General features: G+C 46.1%; 2 protein-coding genes across 4 annotated transcripts in view; both read left to right on the top strand.

The window, feature by feature from the left end:
- The window catches only part of LOC132406543 (afadin- and alpha-actinin-binding protein-like), a 36,668-nt gene extending 25,535 nt beyond the window's left edge, over nt 1–11,133 (top strand). For 2 of the 3 annotated variants that reach the window (XM_059992350.1, XM_059992351.1), the window contains exons 8-13: nt 140–254; nt 4,452–4,588; nt 8,054–8,215; nt 8,358–8,478; nt 9,276–9,447; nt 10,564–11,133. In XM_059992350.1, coding sequence (XP_059848333.1) covers nt 140–254; nt 4,452–4,588; nt 8,054–8,215; nt 8,358–8,478; nt 9,276–9,447; nt 10,564–10,741 — 885 coding nt within the window. In that variant the 3' untranslated portion in view covers nt 10,742–11,133. Of the gene's footprint in view, nt 1–139; nt 255–3,704; nt 3,821–4,451; nt 4,589–8,053; nt 8,216–8,357; nt 8,479–9,275; nt 9,448–10,563 lie in introns of those variants that run through there. The other variant, XR_009516191.1, reaches the window with a different exon arrangement.
- Nucleotides 11,134–14,810: 3,677 nt separating this feature from the next.
- man2b1 (mannosidase, alpha, class 2B, member 1) overlaps nt 14,811–22,261 on the top strand; it is a 68,998-nt gene continuing 61,547 nt past the window's right edge. The window contains exons 1-2 of the mRNA XM_059992335.1: nt 14,811–14,917; nt 20,594–20,696. Of these exons, the coding sequence (XP_059848318.1) occupies nt 14,819–14,917; nt 20,594–20,696 (202 nt within the window). The 5' untranslated portion in view covers nt 14,811–14,818. The remainder of the gene's footprint in view (nt 14,918–20,593; nt 20,697–22,261) is intronic.

Below are 22,261 nucleotides of genomic sequence, written 5' to 3'. Positions count from 1 at the left end.
TGATGGTTGAGGGGTAATAACAGTTCCTGAACCTGGTGGTGTGGGACCCAGGGCTCCTGTACTGCTTTTTAAACCATCCTGACCATTGCTGGAAGTAACACGTGTGACAAACTTCTAAAGAGCTGCTTTTCCGAAACAGGAGGAAGACGTGGGCCTCAATGAAACGCAGGATGTGGACCGGAAACATTTTACTGATGGCCTTCTGAAGCAGTGGGACTTGTTAAAGGATCACTTGGAAACACGAGGAATCGCCGGTAATGAGATTGAGGGCATTATTTCATTAAAGTAACTTGTCTGGAAGTTAACTGAGCACAAGCAATTAGTTTCCCTGGGCAAAGAACAGAAATGAGGCAACATAATCATACGTGCTGGGAAAGCCCGAAGCATCCATGTTGATGGTTTTGCTCAGCAAGCTACCCCCATTTGCCCACGTTTGCCACCTCTCCTATCCACGTACTTGCCCAGGGGGTTTCTTTTGCCAAAGCGGCCACCTCAACCACTATCTTTGGCAGCTCATTCCAAGTGCCTTAAGACCACAAGACATAGGAGCATCTTGGCTGATCCATTTCCCTCTTAGCCTCAGTCTCCTGCCTTCTCCCTAAATCCCCTCATACCCTGACTGATGCACACTAAACGTGTCTGAACGTGCTGCCCCAATGTTCCTTTTAAATTTCTCTCCTCTGGTCTTAAATCCATGGCCTTATAATTTTTAGCATCCCCTCCCTGGGGTCAAAACAAATTGCTTTCACCCTCTATGCCCTTCATGATGTTTTAAACCTCTATCAATCACCCCTTAATCTCATGCAGTCCGGAGTTTAATTCTAGTTGATAAGACGTTATTTCACTCAATGGGGATCTGGGTCTTGTGGCCTGAAAGGGAGAGACCTTCTCCACTTCTTCACGTAACTAATGAGCTGTAAACGTGCAGAGCTGAGAGCTGGGAATTGGGGTCACCCTTGCCCATCTCTGGTGGCTTATAGCAGTATGATTCCTTGGAATGTGAGCCTGAGTTCTCATACCATGATCTACAGGCCATTTCCAGTATTCTTCTGTTGTCTTAAGACCAGCTTCTTCCTCTCTGTCGGGTTTCTGAGCACTGTCTCACTAATTCAATTTTGCATTATTTATTTATGCTGTAACTTGCGGATGCACTGTACTGCTTCCACACAACAACAGATTTCACAAGTGCAGAGTGTCGGTGATTAACCCTGATTCTGATTACATCGAAAGGTGCAGCAGTCCTGAAGGACCATTTCAGAATCGGGTTCATTGTCACTGGCGTGTGCGTTGTAATCTGTTGCTTTTTATTCATTGACTGAGATACCGCACGTCATCAGCCCTCCTGGCCCTTCGAGATGCTCCTCCCAGCAGCTCCTGATTTAATCCGAGCCTAATCACGAGACAATTTACAATGACCAATTAGCCTACCAACCGGACTGTGGGAGGAAACCAGAGAACCTGGTGGAAAACCGCGCGACGACAGGGAGAACATACTAAGTCTGTACAGGCAAGGGTGGGAATTGAACTGGTGTTGCCTATACAGTAAAGAGTGGTGCTAACCCACTACCTTACCATGCAGATTTGTGGCAGCAGTACAGTGCAAGATGTTTTTTTAAAAAAACGAAGTTACAAAATAAATGGTATAAAAGATGAATAATAAGGTAGAGTCCATGGAGCGTTTCGAAATCTGATGGTGGAGGGGAAGAACATTGACTGGGCATCTTCAGGTTCCTGTATCTCCTCACCAAAGATAGTAACACAAAGAGGTCATGTCCCAGATGGAGAACTGAAAAAAGTCATTAAGAAGGTAAAGATGGAATAAGTAAGCTAGCTAATAATATTACAGAGGGTATGAAAAGTTCCCTCCGATACATAATGTGCAAAAGAGAGGTGAGAATGGTAGTAACGAGGGATAAGGAAACTGAATAAATATTTTGCATCAGTATTCACTCTGGAAGCCACTAGCAGTACGGTGGAAGTTCCAGGTGTTGGGGGTCATGAAGTGTGTGAAGTTGCCATTACTGGAGAGGAGGTTCTTGGGAAACTGAAAGGTCTGAAGGTGGATGAGTCACTTTGACCACGTGGTGTACACACCAGGATTCTGAAAGAAGTGGCTGAAGAGATTGTAATGATCTTTCAAGAATCATAGATTCTAGAATGGTTCCAGAAGACTGGAAAATTGCAAATGTCACTCCGCTCTTCAGGAAGAGAGAGAGGCAGAAGAAAGGAAATTATAGGCCAGTTGACCTGATCTCAGTGGTTGGGAAGATGTTGGAGTCGATTATTGAGGATGAGGTTTCAGGGTATTCGGAGACACGTGATAAAATAGGCTATAATCAGTATGGTTTCTTCATGAGGAAAATCTTGCCTGACAGATTGGTTGGAATTTTTTGAATAACAAGCAGGATAGACAATGGAGAATCAGTTGATGTGTACTTGAATTTCCAGAAGGCCTTTGACAAGAAGCCACACGTGAGGCTGCTTAACGAGTACGAGCCTATGGTATTACAGGAAGTATTCCAGCATGGATAAAGCAGTGGCTGATTGGCAGGAGGCAAAGAGTAGGAATAAAGGGAGCCTTTTCTGGCTGGCTGCCGGTGACTAACGATGTTCCACAGGGGTCTGTGTTGGGACCGCTTCTTATTGCGTTACATGTCAATGATTTAGGTGATGGAATTGAGGACTTTGCAGACAAAATGAAGATAGGGGAAGGGGCAAGTCATTTTGAAGAAGTAGAGAGGCTACAGAAAGACAGATTAGGAGAATGGGCACAGAAACGGCAGATGGAATACAGTGTTGGGAAGTGCATGGTCACACTGGTAGAAGAAATGAAAGGGACTTGGGAGTCCTTGTGCAGAATTCCTTAAAGATTATTTTGCAGGTTGAGTCTGTGGTGATGAAGGCAAATAAAATGAATGCTAACATTGCAAGTGGCACTGAGGCCTCACTTGGAGTATTGTGAGCAGTTTTTGGCCCCTTGTCTTAGAAAGGATGTGCTGAAACTAGAGAGGGTTCAAAGGAGGTTCACAAAAAATGATTTCAGGAATGAACAGCTTGCATAAGAAGAGTGTTTGATGGCTCTGGGCCTGTATTCACTGGAATTCAGAAGACTGAGGAGTGACCTAATTGAAACCCATCGAATGCTGAAAGGTTTTGATAGAGTGGATGTGGAGAGGATGTTTCCTGTGGTGGGAGGGTCTAAGACTAGAGGACACAGCCTCAGAATAGTGGGGCATCCTTTTAGAACGGAGATGAGGAGGAATTTCTTTAGCTAAAGAGTGGTGAACCTGTGGAATTCTTTGCTACAGGCAGCTGTGGAGGCAAGTCTTTATGTGTATTTAAGGCAGAGGTTGATAGGTCCCTGATTGGTCAAGGCATGAAGGGATCCGGGGAGAAGGCAGGAGATTGTGGCTGCGAGGAAATGGCAGAGCAGACTCAATGGACTAAAATGGCCTTTCAGTCTTCTAGTCTTATGATCATGTACTCCTATTTTCTGTTTCTAAAGATAATTCATTTTCTGCATCTATCCTCGCCTGTTTGATCTGATAGTAACCAAGTCAAGGGCAGCTGTGGCAGGTCTAACTCCATCAGGTATGGATGGACTGGTCAGCAACCTCTTGCCCCAAGAATGAAGGGAATGAATGGGCAGCCCTGCCCTGTGTCTTTGCCAACGCAAGTCAAGATTGTTTATGGTCCTTCTTCAGTGCACGAGTGTGAGGGAGAATGGAAAATATTGTCACCCCAGATCCAATGTGGCAGACAAACCAATAAGCATAAAAAATCCGAGGCAGCACACACAAAAGCTGGAGGAGCTCAGCAGGTAGGGCAACGTCTATGGACATGAATAAACTGTCTGATGTTTCAGGCCGAGACCCTTCATTGGGACGGGAAAGGAAGGGGGGAGATGCCAGAATAAAAAGTGGGGTGAGGGGAAGGAGGCTAGCTGGGAGGTGATGGGTGAAGGTCAAAGGCTGGAGAGGAGTGTGGATCATATGGGAGGGGGAAGGGGGGGTGGACTCGGCAGTTGGGGGGGAGTATATTGGCAGATGAGAGGAAATGAAAGCTCGGTGGGGAGTAGAGGATTTAAAAATAAATAAAAGCAATCCTATAAAACACAATGTACAAGTAACTATTGAGTATGGCCTTGTGTTCATAGACTGATTATATATACACAAAGTGCATGGTTGGAATGGAGGGACTGAGGATGTAGTGGGTGGAGGTGTTGATCAACACCAGGCTGCTTTTGAGTCCGGTGCTCTGCTGTGGACGCTGTGTAACCTCCTCCCTGATGGGAGTGGGAGAAATGCTCTGTACGCAGAGTGAGTGGGATACGTTATGACGGTGTGTGCCCTTGCCCGGCACCTTTCTGCCGCTGTATCTTTGGCCGGTAGGCTGGTGCCGGTGATGCGTTGGGCACCTAATCACTGTCTCCTCATGATCTGCGTCCTCAGCTGCCCGGGAATCGCCGGTTGCCGGGGAGGGTGAGCACGTCGTCAGTGTTACTGACCATGAAAAGGAGATGGCGAAGCTGAAGCTGGAGCTCGAGGAGTGCAGACAGATCATTCAGCAACAGCAGCAGGTTCTCCAGGTACCTCCCCTGGGTCAAGCAGATGAGCCGTGCTTCCGGCGGGTACCTCCTACACACTAACCCGCATGTGTTCGGAACGTGGAAGGGAGCTCACTCGGTCATGGGGAGAAAGTACCAACTGCTTACAGACAGTGATCACTGTCACCGTCAGACCATTGCATTTATTGCTGTGTTACTGTGCCACCCCCTCCAGTCCGGACTTGCTCACCTGAAAGTAAGATTTTTTTAAAAATATTTAATGATGAGAGTTGGAAACTTTCATGCATATTGAAAAAAATAAGAAAACAGACCAGAGTAATGACCAACCACAATTTCTGTCGTGAAGGCTAGCGAGCTGTCATATACCTGGAAGCAGGTTCCAGACTCCTAAACATGTGCACTGCAGCCTGAGTTTACCAAATCTGATGGTCACCCAATTTTTGAATTCACCATTGAATTACACAGCCTACTGAACTCAGGAGTCAGATAGATTCTGTAACTGCCCCCTTCAGCTTCTCCTCACACAACCCCATTCGTCTAACAGAATTCCCTGGTCTTTGTAAATTTGTTTCTTTCTCCCCCATCATTTCAGTTTATATTTACATTTCCAAGTAGGTTAACGTTTCAAGTCCATAATTTTATGAAGTAATTTTTAAAGTTGCTTAAACCAATTTTATAGATGTTAAATGTCTCTAATTATCAAAGCAATGTAAAATTATTCAATAGGATAATATGCCAAAGAACGCAAGAGCAATGCCAGAGTTGGGGCACTTAAGGTGCTTTGTCAAGAGACCTGGTCTCCATTTGTGGCCCTTTCCACCTGGCTGACGGCTATGGAAGAAATGTTTTATTTGGAGCAGTATGGCTGCAAAGGTCAGTGTAGCCATAGTTTCAGTACAGGGATGAGATGAAGAATGCATAGGTGTAGCTGTTCAGATCAAGCACAATCCAACCCAATAATCATGATGGAGAATAGTAGAATGAGTACAACTACTTGTTCTTTTTACTCTTCTCCTTTTCTGAGATATTCATAACTTCACCATCTGCAAATAAAATCTGTGAATCACCACTATCAGTGTAAACAAGCAAACATTAATGCCACAAAACAATAAACATATAGTGTATGTGCCTGAAAGTAAGATTGAAAGAATACAGAGAAAGTTTACAAAGATGTTGCCAGGTCTGGAGGACCTGAGTTATAAGGAAAGATTGAATAGGTTAGGATTTGATTCCTTAGAACAAAAAAAGATAGAAAGGAGATTTGATAGAGGTATATGAAATGTTGAGGGGTTTAGATAGGGTAAATGCAAGCAGGGTTTTCCCCGCTAAGGCTGGGTGGGACTGCATCTAGCGGTCATGGGTTAAGGGTGAAAAGTTGAACGGGAACATGAGGGGAAACTTCTTCACTCGGAGGGTCGCGAGAGTGTGGAGCGAGCTGCCAACACAAGTGGTGCATGCGAGCTCGATTTCAACGTTTGAGAAGTTTGGATAGGTACATGGGTGGCAGGGGTTTGGAGGGCGATGGTCCCAGTGCAGATTGATGGGGAGTAGGCAGTTTAAATGGTTCAGCATGGACTAGATGGGCTGAAGGACCTGTTTATGCTGTATTTTCTATGACACTGAAATACAGGGATGGGTGCTTCCCTGGGTACGTGCATCGGTGACAATGTAAAGCTCAACAGCACCCAGAATAAGTCGGCCACATTTCACCCACCACTCCTATATGTCAATCCTCACCAAAAGCAGTTAGCAAAAGCTTTGGTGAGTGCACTCTATAAACTGCACCATGGTTACCCGCCTCTGGCGCTGGTTGTGCTGGGCAGATACCTGTTTCTGTGGACTGCGGTAGGCCCTGTCGTACTCGGTGCTGTCCAAACCACAGCGGGCCACCCATCCCCTCCTCCTTTCCCACACTGTGTCTGTAGTGTGTGCTGTCTAGAAATACACTGTCTCAACCAGACTTCCCACGCCCGGAATCCTTCCCTCAGAGAGGCAGCACAGGGCCGTCTCTGTCCTTGTCTGCCCTCTGCTACGCATGCCCTCTCTGATTTGCGTGTTCACTTGGGATGCCGTGGTTCCTTTCCAGCTCCTTCAGCTGCTGCAGACTGTCCCCGGCGTCTGGTGAGTGATGGAAGCTGGAGGGAGTTCAGAGTCGGGTTCGTTGTCACTGACACACTGCATGCTGTTAAATCTATCGTTTTGGGCACATCCTTTTTATAAATGGATTGTACTTACAGTGCAATACATTTTTGAAACTACATAAAAGTAGCAAAAATTGAGATGTTTATGGGATAGTGGTTCATTCAGAAATCTGATGCAGAAAGATTTCCTAGAAATTTTTCCTAAAGTGATGAGTGTATCTCTTCGGGCTCCTGTAGCACCTCCCTGATGGAGGGGAGGCAATAAGAAGAGGGAGGAGGTACAGGAGCCTGAAGGAGAGGGTCCCAAATGATGGATGATTCTACCTTTTTTTTTGAAAACTTTTTTTATTGCGTTTTTAAGTAATTACAGAGTATAGAAAAAACCCTTCCCCTCCCCCCTCCCCCTAACTTCCCTTTAGAAAAACCCTCCCCCTCCCCACTAACTTACCTATAGAAATAAAAGAGAAAGGAAGGAAGGAAGGAAGGAAGGAAGATCCCCACATGCTCCATGGAGTTCATAATAACTTTAGTGTATATATTTATTTCTTTCCCCAACCAATTGTTTCATTTTCAGAGCACCTATATATTTAGTCCTATCTTTTGTACCTTGATGGGAATTTGGGAGTAATAGGATAAATTAGTGGGGACGAGGGGGTGGAATGGGATTGATTAGTCACCTGACAGGGATCTGATTGGCCATTTGCTTGTCTCCAATATTGCAAGGAGGTGTGAAACTTCCCTGAATTCCTTCAGACACAAGCCAAACTGAGCCGGACATCTATTGGTTACCTCGTCTCTGTTAGATAGAAACAGTGTGGGATGTCCTTCCCTGAAGAGACGGTGGGAGCCCCGTCACCACGCAGCCAGCAGCAGGCCACTGCCGTGCTCCTGGGTGCAAGTGGAGCTTGTTACAAGCGTGGCATTGTAGCGGTTAGCGTAACGCTATTACAGTGCCAGCAACACAGACTCACTTCCCGATCCCATGGCTATCCTTGAGTGCTCCGATTTTTTTTTTTCCTTCCCCACGTTCCAAAAATGTACGGGTTTGTTGGTTAATTGGTCAGGTGTTCGTTGGGCCGGAAAGGCCTCTTACTGTGTTGTATCGCTAAGTAAATTGCACACTTGGTGGCTTGGTTTCAGTGCTGATGGCTCGATGGAGAAATTTGGCGGAATATCTTGAGTTGTTTCGATGCCGCTGTGTGGGGAACGTTTGAACTCCTGGAGATCCAGGATTTCAGGCAATCCTCGCTGGTGGGGATCTGTTTCAAGTGAGATCCCTTGTGCCAGATCTTTAAATGTGGGAGTGGGTTGGGAGCTCTAACATCTCCCATTTGGGAATACTTAGGACCAGCTGACCATCAAGAAGGAAGATCTGGCCCATGGCCCGGATTTGCTAGAAGAAATGGAGTGGTTTAACAAGGAACGGCTGCTGTTCGAGGAGCAGAAGGAGAATTTTAAGATGGAGCGGGAAAAGTTCACAGAGGCAGCGATTCGACTGGGTTACGAGGTAAGTCGTAAACGGGTCCCGAGTTCCCACAGCTGAGTGGAGGTCCTAAAGGAACCTGTGGGATAGCTGCAGAACGTTTGAGAAGCCCGGGTCTCTCTACACAACCTGTGACTCTTGCACTTGTTTTGTTTTATTGGAATAGAGAAAATTGTTCGAGCAGGAATGTGCACAATTCAGAAAGGAGCAGTTCCTTAACCTGACCCCATTTCGGGAATGCAGGACAAAGCCCAGCCAGAGGTTACGGACTCACCGTGCAATGACTAGTGAGTGTATTTCTCTTTATCTTCTCCAATGCAATGACTTCCCTATGACCTGCTAGCTTGTCCTCTTTCCCCTCCTCCCACCACCTTATTCTGGCATCATCCCCCTTCCTTTCCAGTCCTGATGAAGCGTCTCAGCATGAAGCATCAACTCTTTACTCTTCTCCACAGACGCTGAGCTTCTGCAGCATGTTGTGTGTTGCACCATCAATACGTGATGTTTCTCGTCCAGGTTGTACGACCAGGGATGGAGAGTTTAATTAGGCCAAAGTGGATCCTTCTCTCAATTAGGTCATGGTTTAACTAGGCCAACATGGACCCTTTTTCTCCTAATTAAGTCAAGATAGCAACGAATGCTGGTAAAGGTGGACTGCAACGCCCTGTCCCTTGGACAGGGTCTGCTGCTGTGCTTAAAAAGCTGAGTTTATCAATAAACCCTTTGGGGCTTGGAAGCAAATATTCATTACACACTAACACCAAGAGAAAAAATTCTTGGGTTTTAAAGGTGGAATGGTGTGATTAGTAAGGAAGTCAAAGGTTATGTGGAGAAGGCAAGAGACTGAGTTGAGAGGGAAAATAACTCAGCCGTGATGGAATGGTGGAGCGGAGCTGACAGGCCAAGTAGCCTAATTCGGTTCCTATGTCTTGTGGTCTATTGGTGGAGCATAGACTCCGAAATCCCACTCTCCAGGAATGTTCTGTTGTGATGTCAAGGTGTTGGAGACTGATTAGTGACCTTGCTTATTGTCTACTTGCATTCTGTGGGACTTTTCTAATGAACTGTTGCCTCGCGTTCCCAGGCCCCGACCGAGGAAACGTCCCTCTGCTTCCAAGCAGACACAGGATGGGTACATGGACCGTGCATCCATCGCGCACCCCGAGCCCGCCAGCCAAAGACACAGACTCCCGAAGGTACTCCCTGCCAACAACCCATGACTTGTATAAAGCTTTGGGGATGACTCCAGAACAAAGGTGAGTGTTAATATTCGTTAACTGATGCTGTCCCGAACGTCACATTTTCACTTCCTTGTTTACCTGTACAGAGGTACCTTGGGGTACAGCTCCATAGCTCGTTGAAAGGCCGCCAGCAGAACCAGAATTGGCTTTAGTAGCACTGAAAATTGTGTCATGGCACCAGTGCAGTGCAATACATAAATTACAATAAGATACAAACTAAATAATGCCAAGTACCACTAATGAGGTGATGCTCAAGGACTCATGGACTGTTGAGAAGTCTGATCCCAAAGGAAAGCTGTTCCTAAACACCAAGCGTACCTCCTCCCTGATGATCGTTTCTCATCACTACCATGTCCTGGATGGGGAGGATCCTTAAAAAGAATGTTGCTTTTTGAAGATGGCCTGATGGTGGGAGGCTTGAGCCCATGATGAAGCTCCCCGAAGCCTCTTTCGATCCTGTGCCTCGGAACTTCCATACCAGGCGGTGATGCAGCCAGTCCGATGAAACTGGTAAGAGCTTTGGGTGACACACTAAGTCTCCCCAAGCTCCTAGTGAACCAGTATCCGTAGCCTTTTCCATTCCTTGGCGTTGGTGATTCCATATAGGTCTGTGATATAACTAGTTAAAATGCTCTCCACTGTGAACCTGTGGTGACATGCTGAACCTACAAGACCTACGAATCTAGGAAAGGAGTGCTTTTGTTCCTTCTTTCTGATGGCACTGGTCCAAGACGGATCTTCTGATGTAATGCTAAGAAATTCATAGCTCCTGCCCCTCTCCACCTCAGATCTCCCTAATAAGGGCTGGTTCGTGACCTCTGGCTCCTTCCTCCTGTAGTTGACAATCAGCTCTTTGGTTTTGTAAGGTTTTCAGTATTTTTGGGTGCAACTTGAAGCTGATGTACTGACTGCATGATGGCTAGCACACAAACGTTCTCAGAATACCAGCTTTGCTCAATAAGTAGTCTTGATCTAATCGTTTTCAAAAGGGCTCTTTCCTCATTGATCTGAAATTATGTGTGTGTTGGCTGTGGAAGAAGTGTAGCATACCCAATCAGTTTAACTTGATTCTATTCCGTGGACTTTCCAATGTTTCTGCTGCTGACTTCTAACTCCTTGTACTTCTCACAGCTTCAGGAAAGCAACTGTTGCGCAACTTAAAAGATCCTGCAGCGCAAGACTCAGCCCGTCTGTCCGGCGAGATTCAGCAACCCAAACAAGGAATGATTTGGGGTGGATTAGAAGTGCCCTGCTTATGAATGAACCTGATGATTCCCCGTACATCAGGGATTTGCACACACCAGTCTAGTGGTCTCACGACTTGTATGTGATTTAAATCGAGAAGCAGATGAAATGAAATCATCTGCCACTCAGTGCCTGGTCGTATTCCTTGCCCCGCTGGTACACTATGGTTAAATTTCTGGTTGTTTTTAGTATGTTCTAACCTGTAGCAGAGTACTTTGAAGCAAATTAAATATACAAGTTCATTGCAAAGTTTTAGAATGGGGAAAACAAGACTGAACTCGCTCTTTCCCAGGATTATTGTAATAAAGTAGGAGATGTGACACCCATCTATGTGGGCTTTTGATGTACAAATATTTAAATTGTCCCCAGTTCATGTACAGTCAGCAGACATTCTAGAACCTGGGGATTTACATCTAAGAGTAAGTTGATGCTCAAGACTCTGTACTATTAGTGTTGACAAGCATGCAAAAATGTTTTAATAAACTTTCTTTTAACAATACAGTGGCCTTGTATATATTTGAACAGCATGCAATTGAAGTGAGTTAATATAGTCAGATAGCAAGAGACCTTATTGTTGTACCTTTGGAATACTAAAACTCAGGCATCGACTTCCCTTGCTCTCACTAAATAACCTGGTTAACCTCGATTTATTTCTGGTAATTCCTTAATTCGATACTTTCCCAGTCATCTTGTTTTCTCCCCGTCCCTCTGATTCTGTACCTGAGTCTAGCATCTACATCTGCCTATCATCTCTCCCTGTTGCCCCCTCTTTCGCTTTCTGCCATCGTCCACTCTCCTCTCCTTTCAGATTACTTTTTCTCTAGCTCTTTCCCTCCACTAACACCTCACAGCTTCTTACTTCATCCTCCCTCCCTCCCCACACCGACCTGGCTTCATCTATCACTGAGCTTGTCTCCCTTCCCTTCCCCCAACCTTTTATGTTCTGACATCCTTTTCTTTCTCAGTCCTGATGAAGTGCCTCAGCCTGAAATAGCGATTGCTGCCTGACATGCTAAGTGTGTGTGTGTGTGTGTGCGTGCTCGTTTTAAGACAATGAATTTTAAGTCAATTAAACTTGATTTGATTTATCATTCAAACCATACATGGATACATACAAGGTGTATAACATACATTCAAAATGGCGAGGGGTGGGGGGACGCACATCACAGTACAAGAAAATTCATGTATAGACCAAGGCCCTTAGCGACGTGCATATCGATGGGACAGCTCCGGGCAATTCAAGCTGTTATTCTACTGATTGAACACTGGAGGGCAGCACTAAAGGGAGGGCCTGGACTGCAGCAGCAGGCAAACTCACGGGTTGAGGCCCAATCCTTGCTAGAGCAGAGGCCATGCTCTGCTGTCTTGTCACCAGTCTCCCCATCAAGCAAAGAAAACAGGTCTGTGGCATCTTACATCGACTGGGGGTTCTTCTGAAAGACCCGTGGAGGCATTGTAAATGTTGCCTCTGTGACGTTGGCTTGGAGAGCAAAGAGGATAATGATTTCATCTCTAAACAAAACTGTGATGTCATAGAATTAGTCCCACTGCACAAAACAGGCCCTTCAGCCCATTGTATTTGTGCTGACCCATTTATCCATCTGCACCAATTCTTTCTGCCTGCAATCTAGGCTTCTGTGCCTACTTCAATATCTGTCTAAATGCCTCTGACCATCAGATGCTATCAGCAATTAATTCCAACTATCAACCGGCTTGTGTTTTCAAGAAAATGCGTCCTGCAGAGACACCTTAAAACTATTGAATGTGGTTTTTGATGGTGTTCCCTTGGGGCAAAATGATTTGACTAGTTATCCAATCTATGCCTCCCTTAATCTCTCACTGCATCACCATCTAGCATGGAGACTCTGATGTACCATATCAGGAAACGTTGCAGAGGGTTATAGATACAGCCAGCTCCACCATGGGCACTAGCCTCCCCACTACTGAGGGCATCTTTAAAAGACGATGCCTCAAAAATGCAGCATCCATTGCCCGGGGCATGCCCTCTGCTCATTGCCACCATCAAGAGAACATACAGGAGCTTGAAGCCTTGCACTCCGTGATTCAGGAGCAGCTTCCTCCCCTCTGCCATCAGATGTCTGAATGCACAATGAACACCGTTTTGCACTAATTAGTTTTATCAGTCGTTACTGGCAGTATGTATTGCACTGCACTGCCGCTGCAAAACAAAGCATTTCAAAGTAAAAACCACCAGAGATTCTGTAGATCCTGCAACACACTCACAAAGCACAAGACTCAACAGGTCGGGCAGCACGCATTGTGGGCAATAAACAGACAGAGTTTCAAGCCAAGAACCTTTTCGTGACATACGTCAGCGATAATACATCAGATTCTGACTTTTACCAGGTCACCCCTCAACATCTGCCGCTCCAGGGGCAAGTGAACCCGGCCTGTCCTGTGTAGCAGTGAGTCGAACAGTGCACGGCACTCCATTTAGTAGCACAGCCCAGCCAGGAGCCTTCGCGCAAGATACTGAGTATAGACAATGGGCAGCCAGGAGCAGTGTGAAGCTGGACACAGGCGGATAACTTCAGGTCCAGCGTAAGGAGGGGCTGGCAGGAAATGGATGCCTCTGAAGTGAAGCTTGAACAGCAAATTAGCAGCACAGGACCAGAGAGATGGAAGTGGCAGTGTCTCATCCTTTGTGCACTACGTATCAATATATAATCTTCTTGCAATATATAGTATTTTAATGTATTGCATGATACTGCAGCCGCAAACAGCACGTTTCATGATATATGGCAGTGATATTAAATCTGGTTCTGATTTGATGTCAGTCATTTAGAATGATGTTAGTCAAGGATATGGAGGAGGGTATACTGATCTGAACTAATGGAGTAACTTGTTTCTGTAGAACAACTTGGAATGGATCAAAGCTCCTCACTGCTGGTGAATTTCCTCAGCTAATAAACTAATTCCCTGTAAGTTCACACACACAAAAGAAGAAATTTTGCAGTTGCTGTACATCCAAAGTAACACACACAAAACTCTGGGGGCACTTATCAGGTCAGGAAGCATTTATGAAAATGAGTTAGCAGTCAACATTTTGGGCCGAGACCCTTCATTAGGACTGAGAAGTTGGCGGGGGGGGGGGGGGGGAGGTGAGAGGAAGATGCCTGAATAAAAGGTAGGGGGAGGGGGAAAAGGCTGAGTGGAAGGTGATGGGTGAATCCAGGTGGGTGGGGAAGGACAAGGGCTGGAGAAGAAAGAATCTGATAGGAGAGGAGAGTGGGCCACAGGAGAACGGGAAGGAGGGCACCCAGGGTCAAACTTTGTCATAGGGTTTGGAGGCTTGTGTGCCTCGAAGAACCAAAGTGTTAGTTGGGATCTTAGAGGCCGGAAAAAGTGTCCCACCGGCCCCCCAGGTTTAAGGGTTCGTCTCAAGGCTAACAATCCTGATTGATCAAACATGACGAAATCTGCAGATGCTGGAAATTCAAATAACAACACACACAAAATGCTGGTGGAACACAGCAGGCCAGGCAGCATCTACAGGGAGAAGCGCTGTCGACGTTTCGGGCCGAGACTGTTCGTCAGGACCTATCGATGCTGCCTGGCCTGCTGCGTTCTACCAGCATTTTGTGTGTGTTGTTGACTGAACAAACAACCTTGTTTTGGAAACAGCAATGAAGAACCCTTCTACATCTGAGTGGCACGGTATGACCAGGGGCAGACCTTCATTTCTGCCCTAAAAGCCAGCGGTGTAAGGGGCATAAGTAATAAATTTTAAAAAATAGTTTAATGATGCACTTTGAAATCGAGCTGGGGATAAGTCTTCCCATTGATTTAACATCCATAAATGGTTGATGTAGAAGGATCACTTTGAGGAGCCGTTGTCCCACAAAGTGAATTCTACAAAGCTGTGAAGGCCGAGTTCACTCCCGAACTTTGGGAGCTCCAAGATCCTCGGTTTGCTACTACAGTGTTCAGTGAACGGTCTTGAGGATTAACGAGACGAAAGACTTCTGTTTTTACCGCTTGTGATATTTTGAGTTTATTATGATGTCAAAGCGGAGCAATGAAGTGCACTTCCAAACTTCTATTCGTTCCTCCCGCCACGGGGGTCAGCTGACTTGTGTGGCTTTCTGCGAATCACGTGAGTGTCATATGACTCGAAGCGATGGCTGCGCCGGTCGGTTTGCTGCTGTGTCTCTGCTTCGTTCTCCTCTGTCCTGAGGTATTTGGGGATGAGAACTCGGCCCCAAAATGTGGTTACCAGGTGAGTGGTGACCCGTCCCGGCCGGGGATTCCTCCTGTTCATCGGGCCCGGGGCGATTTGCGGGAAATAAACTTCAAAATAAAGTCTGCCGATGTCGGTATGCAAAGCACAGCAGCATTATAGGGTATAACGTGTGTATGACAGAGCGCCGTCTTTGTAATAACAATGGGAGGAAACGTGTTTTGCTCAAACTTAACTCAAACCTTTCTTGTTCAGAAAGATCAGTACGTTAACTCACGATGCGTGTTTCGATACGTTGTCGCGGGTTGATTCCGGTTTAGGAAAGGCTGAGTCTGTATCTCTGTAATCTCCAACTCTGTGACCCTTTGATTGCTGGGGCAACACATACAAAATGCTGGAGGAACTCAGCGGGTCAGGCAGCGTCTATGGAAATGAATAAAGAGTGAACATTTCAGGCGGAGATCCTTCATCAGCACTAGAAAGGAGGGGAAGAAGCCAAAATAAGAAGTTGGGTAAGGCGGGAGTTGCTAGCAGCTTCCGGCTCTGAACTCTTGCTCCTGTGTGGGTTTTAAGGATTTATTACTGGTTGAGGGGTGAATAAGTGACCGGGGCGCTGGGGCACAGTCTCCAAGCTTTTCGTGGATAATTCCTCCCGTTAGGTTGCTCACGTTTTCTTGGACAAAGCAGGTCAGGATGCATAGTAAATGGTAAGGAGAGCATCAAGCTGCAGATACCTCCAGAGATTCTGCCAGAATTCTTTGAAGTGACAAGACAGATGTTCCGGGCACATCTTCGGCACAGTCCTCACTACTGAATGCAAGAGAAGGGAGGTTGTTTTACAGACCCGCAGGACGCTGGTAGATTCACATTTGGAGTTCAGTGCGCAGCGGGTCACCTGCTAGAAGGTGTGTCATTAGGCCAGGGAGTGCGCAAAAAGGAGACTTTACGCTGCTGTTACGGGGTCTGGAGAGCTTGGATCACACGAGGCTGGCAACTGAAATGCTCCCGTGCACACAGCCTTTGTGGCTGGAGTTTCCTTTTATATACCCTTCATATAATTTAAAAATTGTTAATATTGTTTTAAAATTGTGATATTATAATTTTGAAATCTATGTTAATATAATTGTGATATACCCTGTAATTGTGTTAATTAATATGATCCATAAATGTTTTAAATAATAAACGTACCACAACCTTTGAAATATTTTTAGAGTTTCAACGTATTTACACCGTCAGTGTTTTAAATTGCAACGCTGTTATAAATTGTAACAATAAACACAGAATGGAGGTCAGTAGCTTTTTGTTAATAAACCACCATTCCCCTAAACGCCGACACAGTCCAGTAAAAACATTTCATTTTTGCAATTATTCCTCAGGCAGTCTTGTTCTGACTGCCTGACATCATTTATCACTGTTTGTGAGCAACAGCAAAGATGCACGCATTAGGATGCTTTTTAATCAGTTACAGCTCAGCATTCAATATGATCTTCCCCTCAAAACTAGTCAATAAGCTCCAAGGCCTTGGCCTCAGTATCTCCTCGTGCAAATGGATCCTGGATTGAGTTGTGGATCTGTGGAATGCTCTGCCTCAGAAGGCAGTGGAGGCCAATTCTCTGGATGCTTTCAAGAAAGAGTTAGATAGAGGTAATGTTACAGCTATATGGAACCCTGGTCAGACCCCACTTGGAGTACCGTGCTAGTACTGTCTGGTCACCTCACTACTGGGAGGATGTGGAAACCATAGAAAGGGTGCAGAGGAGATTTACAAGGATGTTGCCTGGATTAGGGAGCATGCCTTATGGGAATAGGTTGAGTGAACTTGGCTTTTTCTCCTCGGAGCAGCCGGGGATGAGGAGTGACCTGTTAGAGGTGAATAAGATGAGAGGTATTGATCATTTGGATAGTCAGAGGCTTTTTCCCAGGGCTGAGATGGCTAGCACGAGAGGGCACAGTTTTAAGGTGCTTGGAAGTAGGTACAGAGGAGATGTCAGGGGTAAGTTTTTTACGCAGAGAGTGGTGAGTGCGTGGATTGGGCTGCTGGTGACGGTGGTGGAGGCGGATACGATAGGGTCTTTTAAGAGACTCTTGGATAGCTACGTGGAGCTTAGAAAAATAGAGGGCAGTGGGTAACCCGAGGTAATTTCTGTCAGGACATGTTCAGCACAGCTTTGTGGGCCGAAGGGCCTGTATTGTGCTGTAGGTTTTCTATGTATCTATGACAAAGACTTGAAATTGGAGTTGGGGAGCAACTTTTCCACACTGAGGGTGGTCGAGCAGATGAATCAGGTTTTGGAGCCAGGTACAATTACAACATGCGAAGGATATTTGACAGTGATGTGGATAGGAATGAGTTAATGTGGGCCAACCACAGACAGACGGGACGAGCTCAGTAAGCAACTTGTTCAGAAGGGATTGGTTGGGCTGAGACGTGTGTTTTCTGCTACATCACCTGATTCCTCCATTTTGTGTGTTCCTGAGGAAATACATTGCGCTTCAGTATAGAACCTTATTCAAAAGGTGACCATGATGAGTGTTACCTTAATTGCTTGTATAATCATATTTTCTTAGACTGTGAGGTTCAAGCCCCCAGCTTTTCAGAGAGGAGGCATTTGGGGAACTGCTGCAAGGTGTGAGCTGGTAACCAGCACAAGGTTCTCAGCTCTCGATACTTATCACAGTATACCTCACGTGACTGAGCTGAACATACTCCAGCCCTGTGGGGAAAGGGCAGTAAAACTCATCGTAAATGCTAGACAAGCCCTCGGTCAGCAATTTTACAAACCACTGAGCTCATCTGGATGAAACTCTCTCAGGAAAGCAGCATCCACCATCAGGGAACTCCCCTCCCCATCCCGGACATCCTCCCTTCTTGCCATCGGGCAGGAGCCTCATGACTCTCATTACCAGGCTCAGGAACAGTTAACCATCAGGCTCTTGAACTTCACTCAGATTCAGTTTATTGTAATTTATAACCACAAATATAATGTAGTTAAAAATGAGACAACGTTCTCTGGAATGATATCACGAAAAAGCACAAAACAGACCACACAAGAAAAACCACATAACGTTTGGTAATCCCCAATCCAGAGTCCGGAGAGGCTGCTGCTTATTGATATCGCGCTACTGTCTTAGCATGTTCCCCAGAAAGGAACTACAAACCCATCAGACAAACCTAAAGCTACAAGACCTACACAAAACCACATAGTTACATGTAGTTATAGTTAACATATAGTTTCAACAGTGCAGGCAATACCATAATTGATAAAAGACTAACTGACAAAGACCACATAATTATAACAGATAGTTTCAACAGTGCAAAGCAATACCGTAATCTGATAAAGAGCAGTCCATGGCACGGTTTAAAAGAGACTCAAAGTCCCAACAGCCCATCATCTCACACAGACGGTAGAAGGAAGAAAAACTCTTCCTGCCATGAACCTCCACCGCCGCAGCTTGCCGATACAGCACTCTGGGAGCCCCAACCACAGCCAACTCCGAGTCCGTCCGAAAACTTCGAGCCTCCGACACCGAGCACCATCTCTGCCGAGTGCTTCGACCCCGGCACCGGCCGCCAAGCAACAGGCAAAGCCGAGGATTCGGGGCCTTCCTCCCGGAGATTTCTCCGATCGCGCAGCAGCAGCGAAACAGGCATTTCAAAAGTTTCACCAAATGTTCCTCCGTGCTTCTCACGTCCGTCTCCATCAAATCAGGATTGTACACGGCATCCTACTTAACAGATAACAGATAGTCATCCCGGAGTGGCCCCATCACTGAAGTGTTCCCACAGCCTATTGGTTCACGTGCAACGACTCTTGTTCTCATCTTCTCAATATTTTCAATGTTCTCAATATTTATTTATAATCGTTTCTTTGCACAGTTTGTTGTGTTTTGCACGCTGGTTGAACACCCAAGTGGCGCGGTATTTCATTGATTCTATTACGGTTATTATTCTATTATGGATTTATTGAGAATGCCCCCAAGAAAATGAACCTCAGGGTTGTATATGGTGATATATACTGGATGTACTTTGATAATAAATTTGCTTAGAACATCCTGTGAAAATATGAGCCTTGTCGGGCAGTGTGAAACGAATCCCAGCCTCCTCCTTGTGAAATAGATTGGCTTTTCAGCCCCAGTGCCGAGGACTGGGTATGGGGCAACTTCCACGTTGGGTGGAAAGCTCTTCACCAACAGGATGCGTGACCGCTGTCAGTTGAGCAGAGCTTACCTTCCCCCATTCCTTCTCCGTCCCGAAGAAGAGCCCGAGCGTGAAACGACGAGTATTTATTCATTGCGGTGGATGTTGCCTGACCTGCTGAGGTCCCCCAGCGTTTTGTGAGTGTGTGTTGCTTTACCTCAGCGTGATTGGCCAGGATTCCCTGTCACAAAATAGATGATATTTCCAGCACCATGCAGACCCGACTCCGCAGCTGGGGTTTGTCAGGATTCAGAATTGTGGTTTAAAGTTTGTGTTTACAATACACAATAGACAGTAGGTGCAGGAGTAGGCCATTCAGCCCTTTGAGCCAGCACCGCCATTCAATGTGATCATGGTTGATCATCCACAATCAGTACCCCGTTTCTGCCTTCTCCCCATATCCCTTGACTCTGCTATCTTTAAGAGCTCTATCTAACTCTTTCTTGAAAGCATCCTGAGAACTGCCTTCCACTGCCTCCTGAGGCAGAGCATTCCACATACCCACCACTCTCTGGGTGAAAAAGTTTTTCCTGAACTCTGTTCTAAATGGCCTACCCCTTATTCTTAAACTGTGGCCTCTGGTTCTGGACTCACCCATCAGCGGGAACATGTTTCCTGCCTCCAGCGTGTCCAATCCCTTAATAATCTTATATGTTTCAATCAGATCCCCTCTCATCCTTCTAAATTCCAGTGTATACAAGCCCAGTCGCTCCAACCTTTCAACATATAACAGTCCCGCCATCCCAGGAATTAACCTCATGAACCTACGCTGCAGTCCCTCAATAGCAAGAGTGTCCTTACTCAGATTTGGAGACCAAAATTGCACACAATACTCCAGGTGTGGTCTCACCAGGGCCCTGTACAGCTGCAGAAGGACCTCTTCGCTCCTGTACTCAACTCCCCTTGTTATGAAGGCCAACACACCATTAGCTTTCTTCACTGCCTGCTGTACCTGCATGCTCTATCAAAGGATAGACTGCACAAATTGGAAAGGACATTGTTTCCCCTATCTACCATGGAATGACACCTGTCATTCAGAGCTCTTGAGGGTTAGGATGGTCAAGGCCCTCCCCACTACAGAGAACACTGTCGCAAGAAAGCTGTATCCATCATCGAGGACCTTGTTTTCACCTAGTTTTTGAAGCTGGACTTGTGGTCATTTGAAATGTTTTGACCTTTTGGCTTGTTCCTCCCCACGGCCCCACCCTCTCCCCGCTTCACAGCTCCAGTGGTCCCAGTTCAATGCTGACCTTCGATGTGGCGGTCACAGTGACCACATGGGCTTCCCCCGGCTTTCTCTGGTTCCCTCCCCCATCCCACAGGCTGGTCAGCTCATTTGACGCTGAGTTTTTTCTGGTGTGCAGCTGAGTGACCGTGAGGAGAATGGAACGTAATTAGTGTAAATGGGTGGATAAATGTTTGGTAAATCCTCTGACCTTGGAGTAGGAGAAAATGACCAGTGTTTTCAATTAATTGGGCTTAAGTTTACGATGAGTGTGTTTCTCCCCTCTCCGCAGTCCTGTCCAGCTGTTAAGCCCAAGATGTTGAACGTTCACCTGGTGCCCCACACTCACGATGACGTGGGCTGGCTAAAGACAGTGGACCAGTACTTTTATGGAGGTGAGTATCCTGAAGTTCTTGAATGTCCCTTACCCCCCTACACCAGAGGTGTGGCACTGAGGGAGCTCTGAGTCCTTGGATACCTTTTTTTTAATTTAAGTGCAATCGTGAGCAACGGCCAGATCAGAAATGCTGATCAAGTCAACCAGTTCCCAGAGAGAACTCTGACAGGCCATTCAGACCGTGCACTGCTGCTCAGCGATGGAACAACAAAAAAAAATCAGATGTACAATTAAGAAACATATAAAAAATCGTAGAAATACTGGAGTCATGATGATCATGGTGAAGTCTGCTGGAGAGAGACATTTATACACACGCTGTCCTCCATAATTCAGAGAGATTGAAGGGTAAGGTTACAGGGTGACAAAATGTGACAGGAGCACTTGGAACTAAAAACTAATCCGTTCCGGGAGAAAACAGCCCCTGATCTTTCCACACTGTTCTCCAGCAGTTTAAGGACTAAGTCCAGCCGGAACATAACTCACAAGTGCACGACTGCTGGACTTGGTTGTGTCTGCAGCACTTCCTGACTCAGGTGGGTGGTGGGTGTCACGCGTGTGCTTGTATTGTAGTGAGTGAAGTGTGGCCTGTGCGCACACACTCATGCCTGGCACAGCGCATAGCGTAGTGGTTGGCACAACACCTCACAGTGCCAGCGACCCGGGTTCGATTCCCGCCACTGCTGGTGAGGAGTTTGTACGTTCTTCCTGCGACCGCGTGGGTTCCCTCCAGAAGCTCCAGTTTCTTCCCACCGTCCAAAGATGTACCGGGTCCTAGGTTAATTGGCCTTTGTAAATTGCCCCATGATTAGGCTAGGATTAAATTGGGAGTTGTTGGGTTACACGGCTGGAAGGACCTATTCTGCACTGTATCTCAATAAATAGATTTCACTCACTACAAAGCATCCTCCAGACTTACTTCAACGGCTTTTCACTACTCATGTTCTCAGCATTTTATTTTGCACATTGGTTGTTAGTCTTTATGAATAATTTATCATTCATTCTATCTGGTATTTATTTTTCTGTAAATACTGGTAAGAAGAGCAACTTGAAGGTAGTGTATCAGAATTAATACTGAATGTCACTGTGACTTGGCGTGTGTGTGGTACGCAGGTTCTCGGTCTGCTCTGCGCGTCCTGGAGCTCTCAGCAAGTCACCCTGCACCAGCACCCTAGCGACAGTGTGCATGCGCCGTGGATGTAAAAGGTCCCATGGACTATATTTTTTCCCTCAATATTTATCTTCCCTTGCCAGTGAAAACAAACAACCCTGCTATCACCGTCCAAAAATGTGGGAGCTCACTCTCTGGAGTTCAGCTCCCGTATAATGACGATAATTTTAAAATTCTGTCACTGGTTGCATGTGCGCCTGCTGTCCAGGCCAGGGTCCGTCCGTACAAGTGAGTGTTGATCAGGTATGTCAGAATACTGTTTCTGGATTTCAGTTCAGCATTCAACACTATTGTCCCACAGACAAACTCCTGCTGCTCAGTCTAAGTACACCACTGTGCAACTGGGTGTTGGAGTTCCAAACAAACAGACTGCAGATGGTCAGGATGCACAACTG

This window comes from Hypanus sabinus, chromosome 16 (genome assembly GCF_030144855.1).
Source record: "Hypanus sabinus isolate sHypSab1 chromosome 16, sHypSab1.hap1, whole genome shotgun sequence".
NCBI lineage: Eukaryota > Metazoa > Chordata > Chondrichthyes > Myliobatiformes > Dasyatidae > Hypanus > Hypanus sabinus.
Note: the sequence above shows the minus strand (reverse complement) of the source record. Positions and strands in the feature narration are given on the sequence as shown.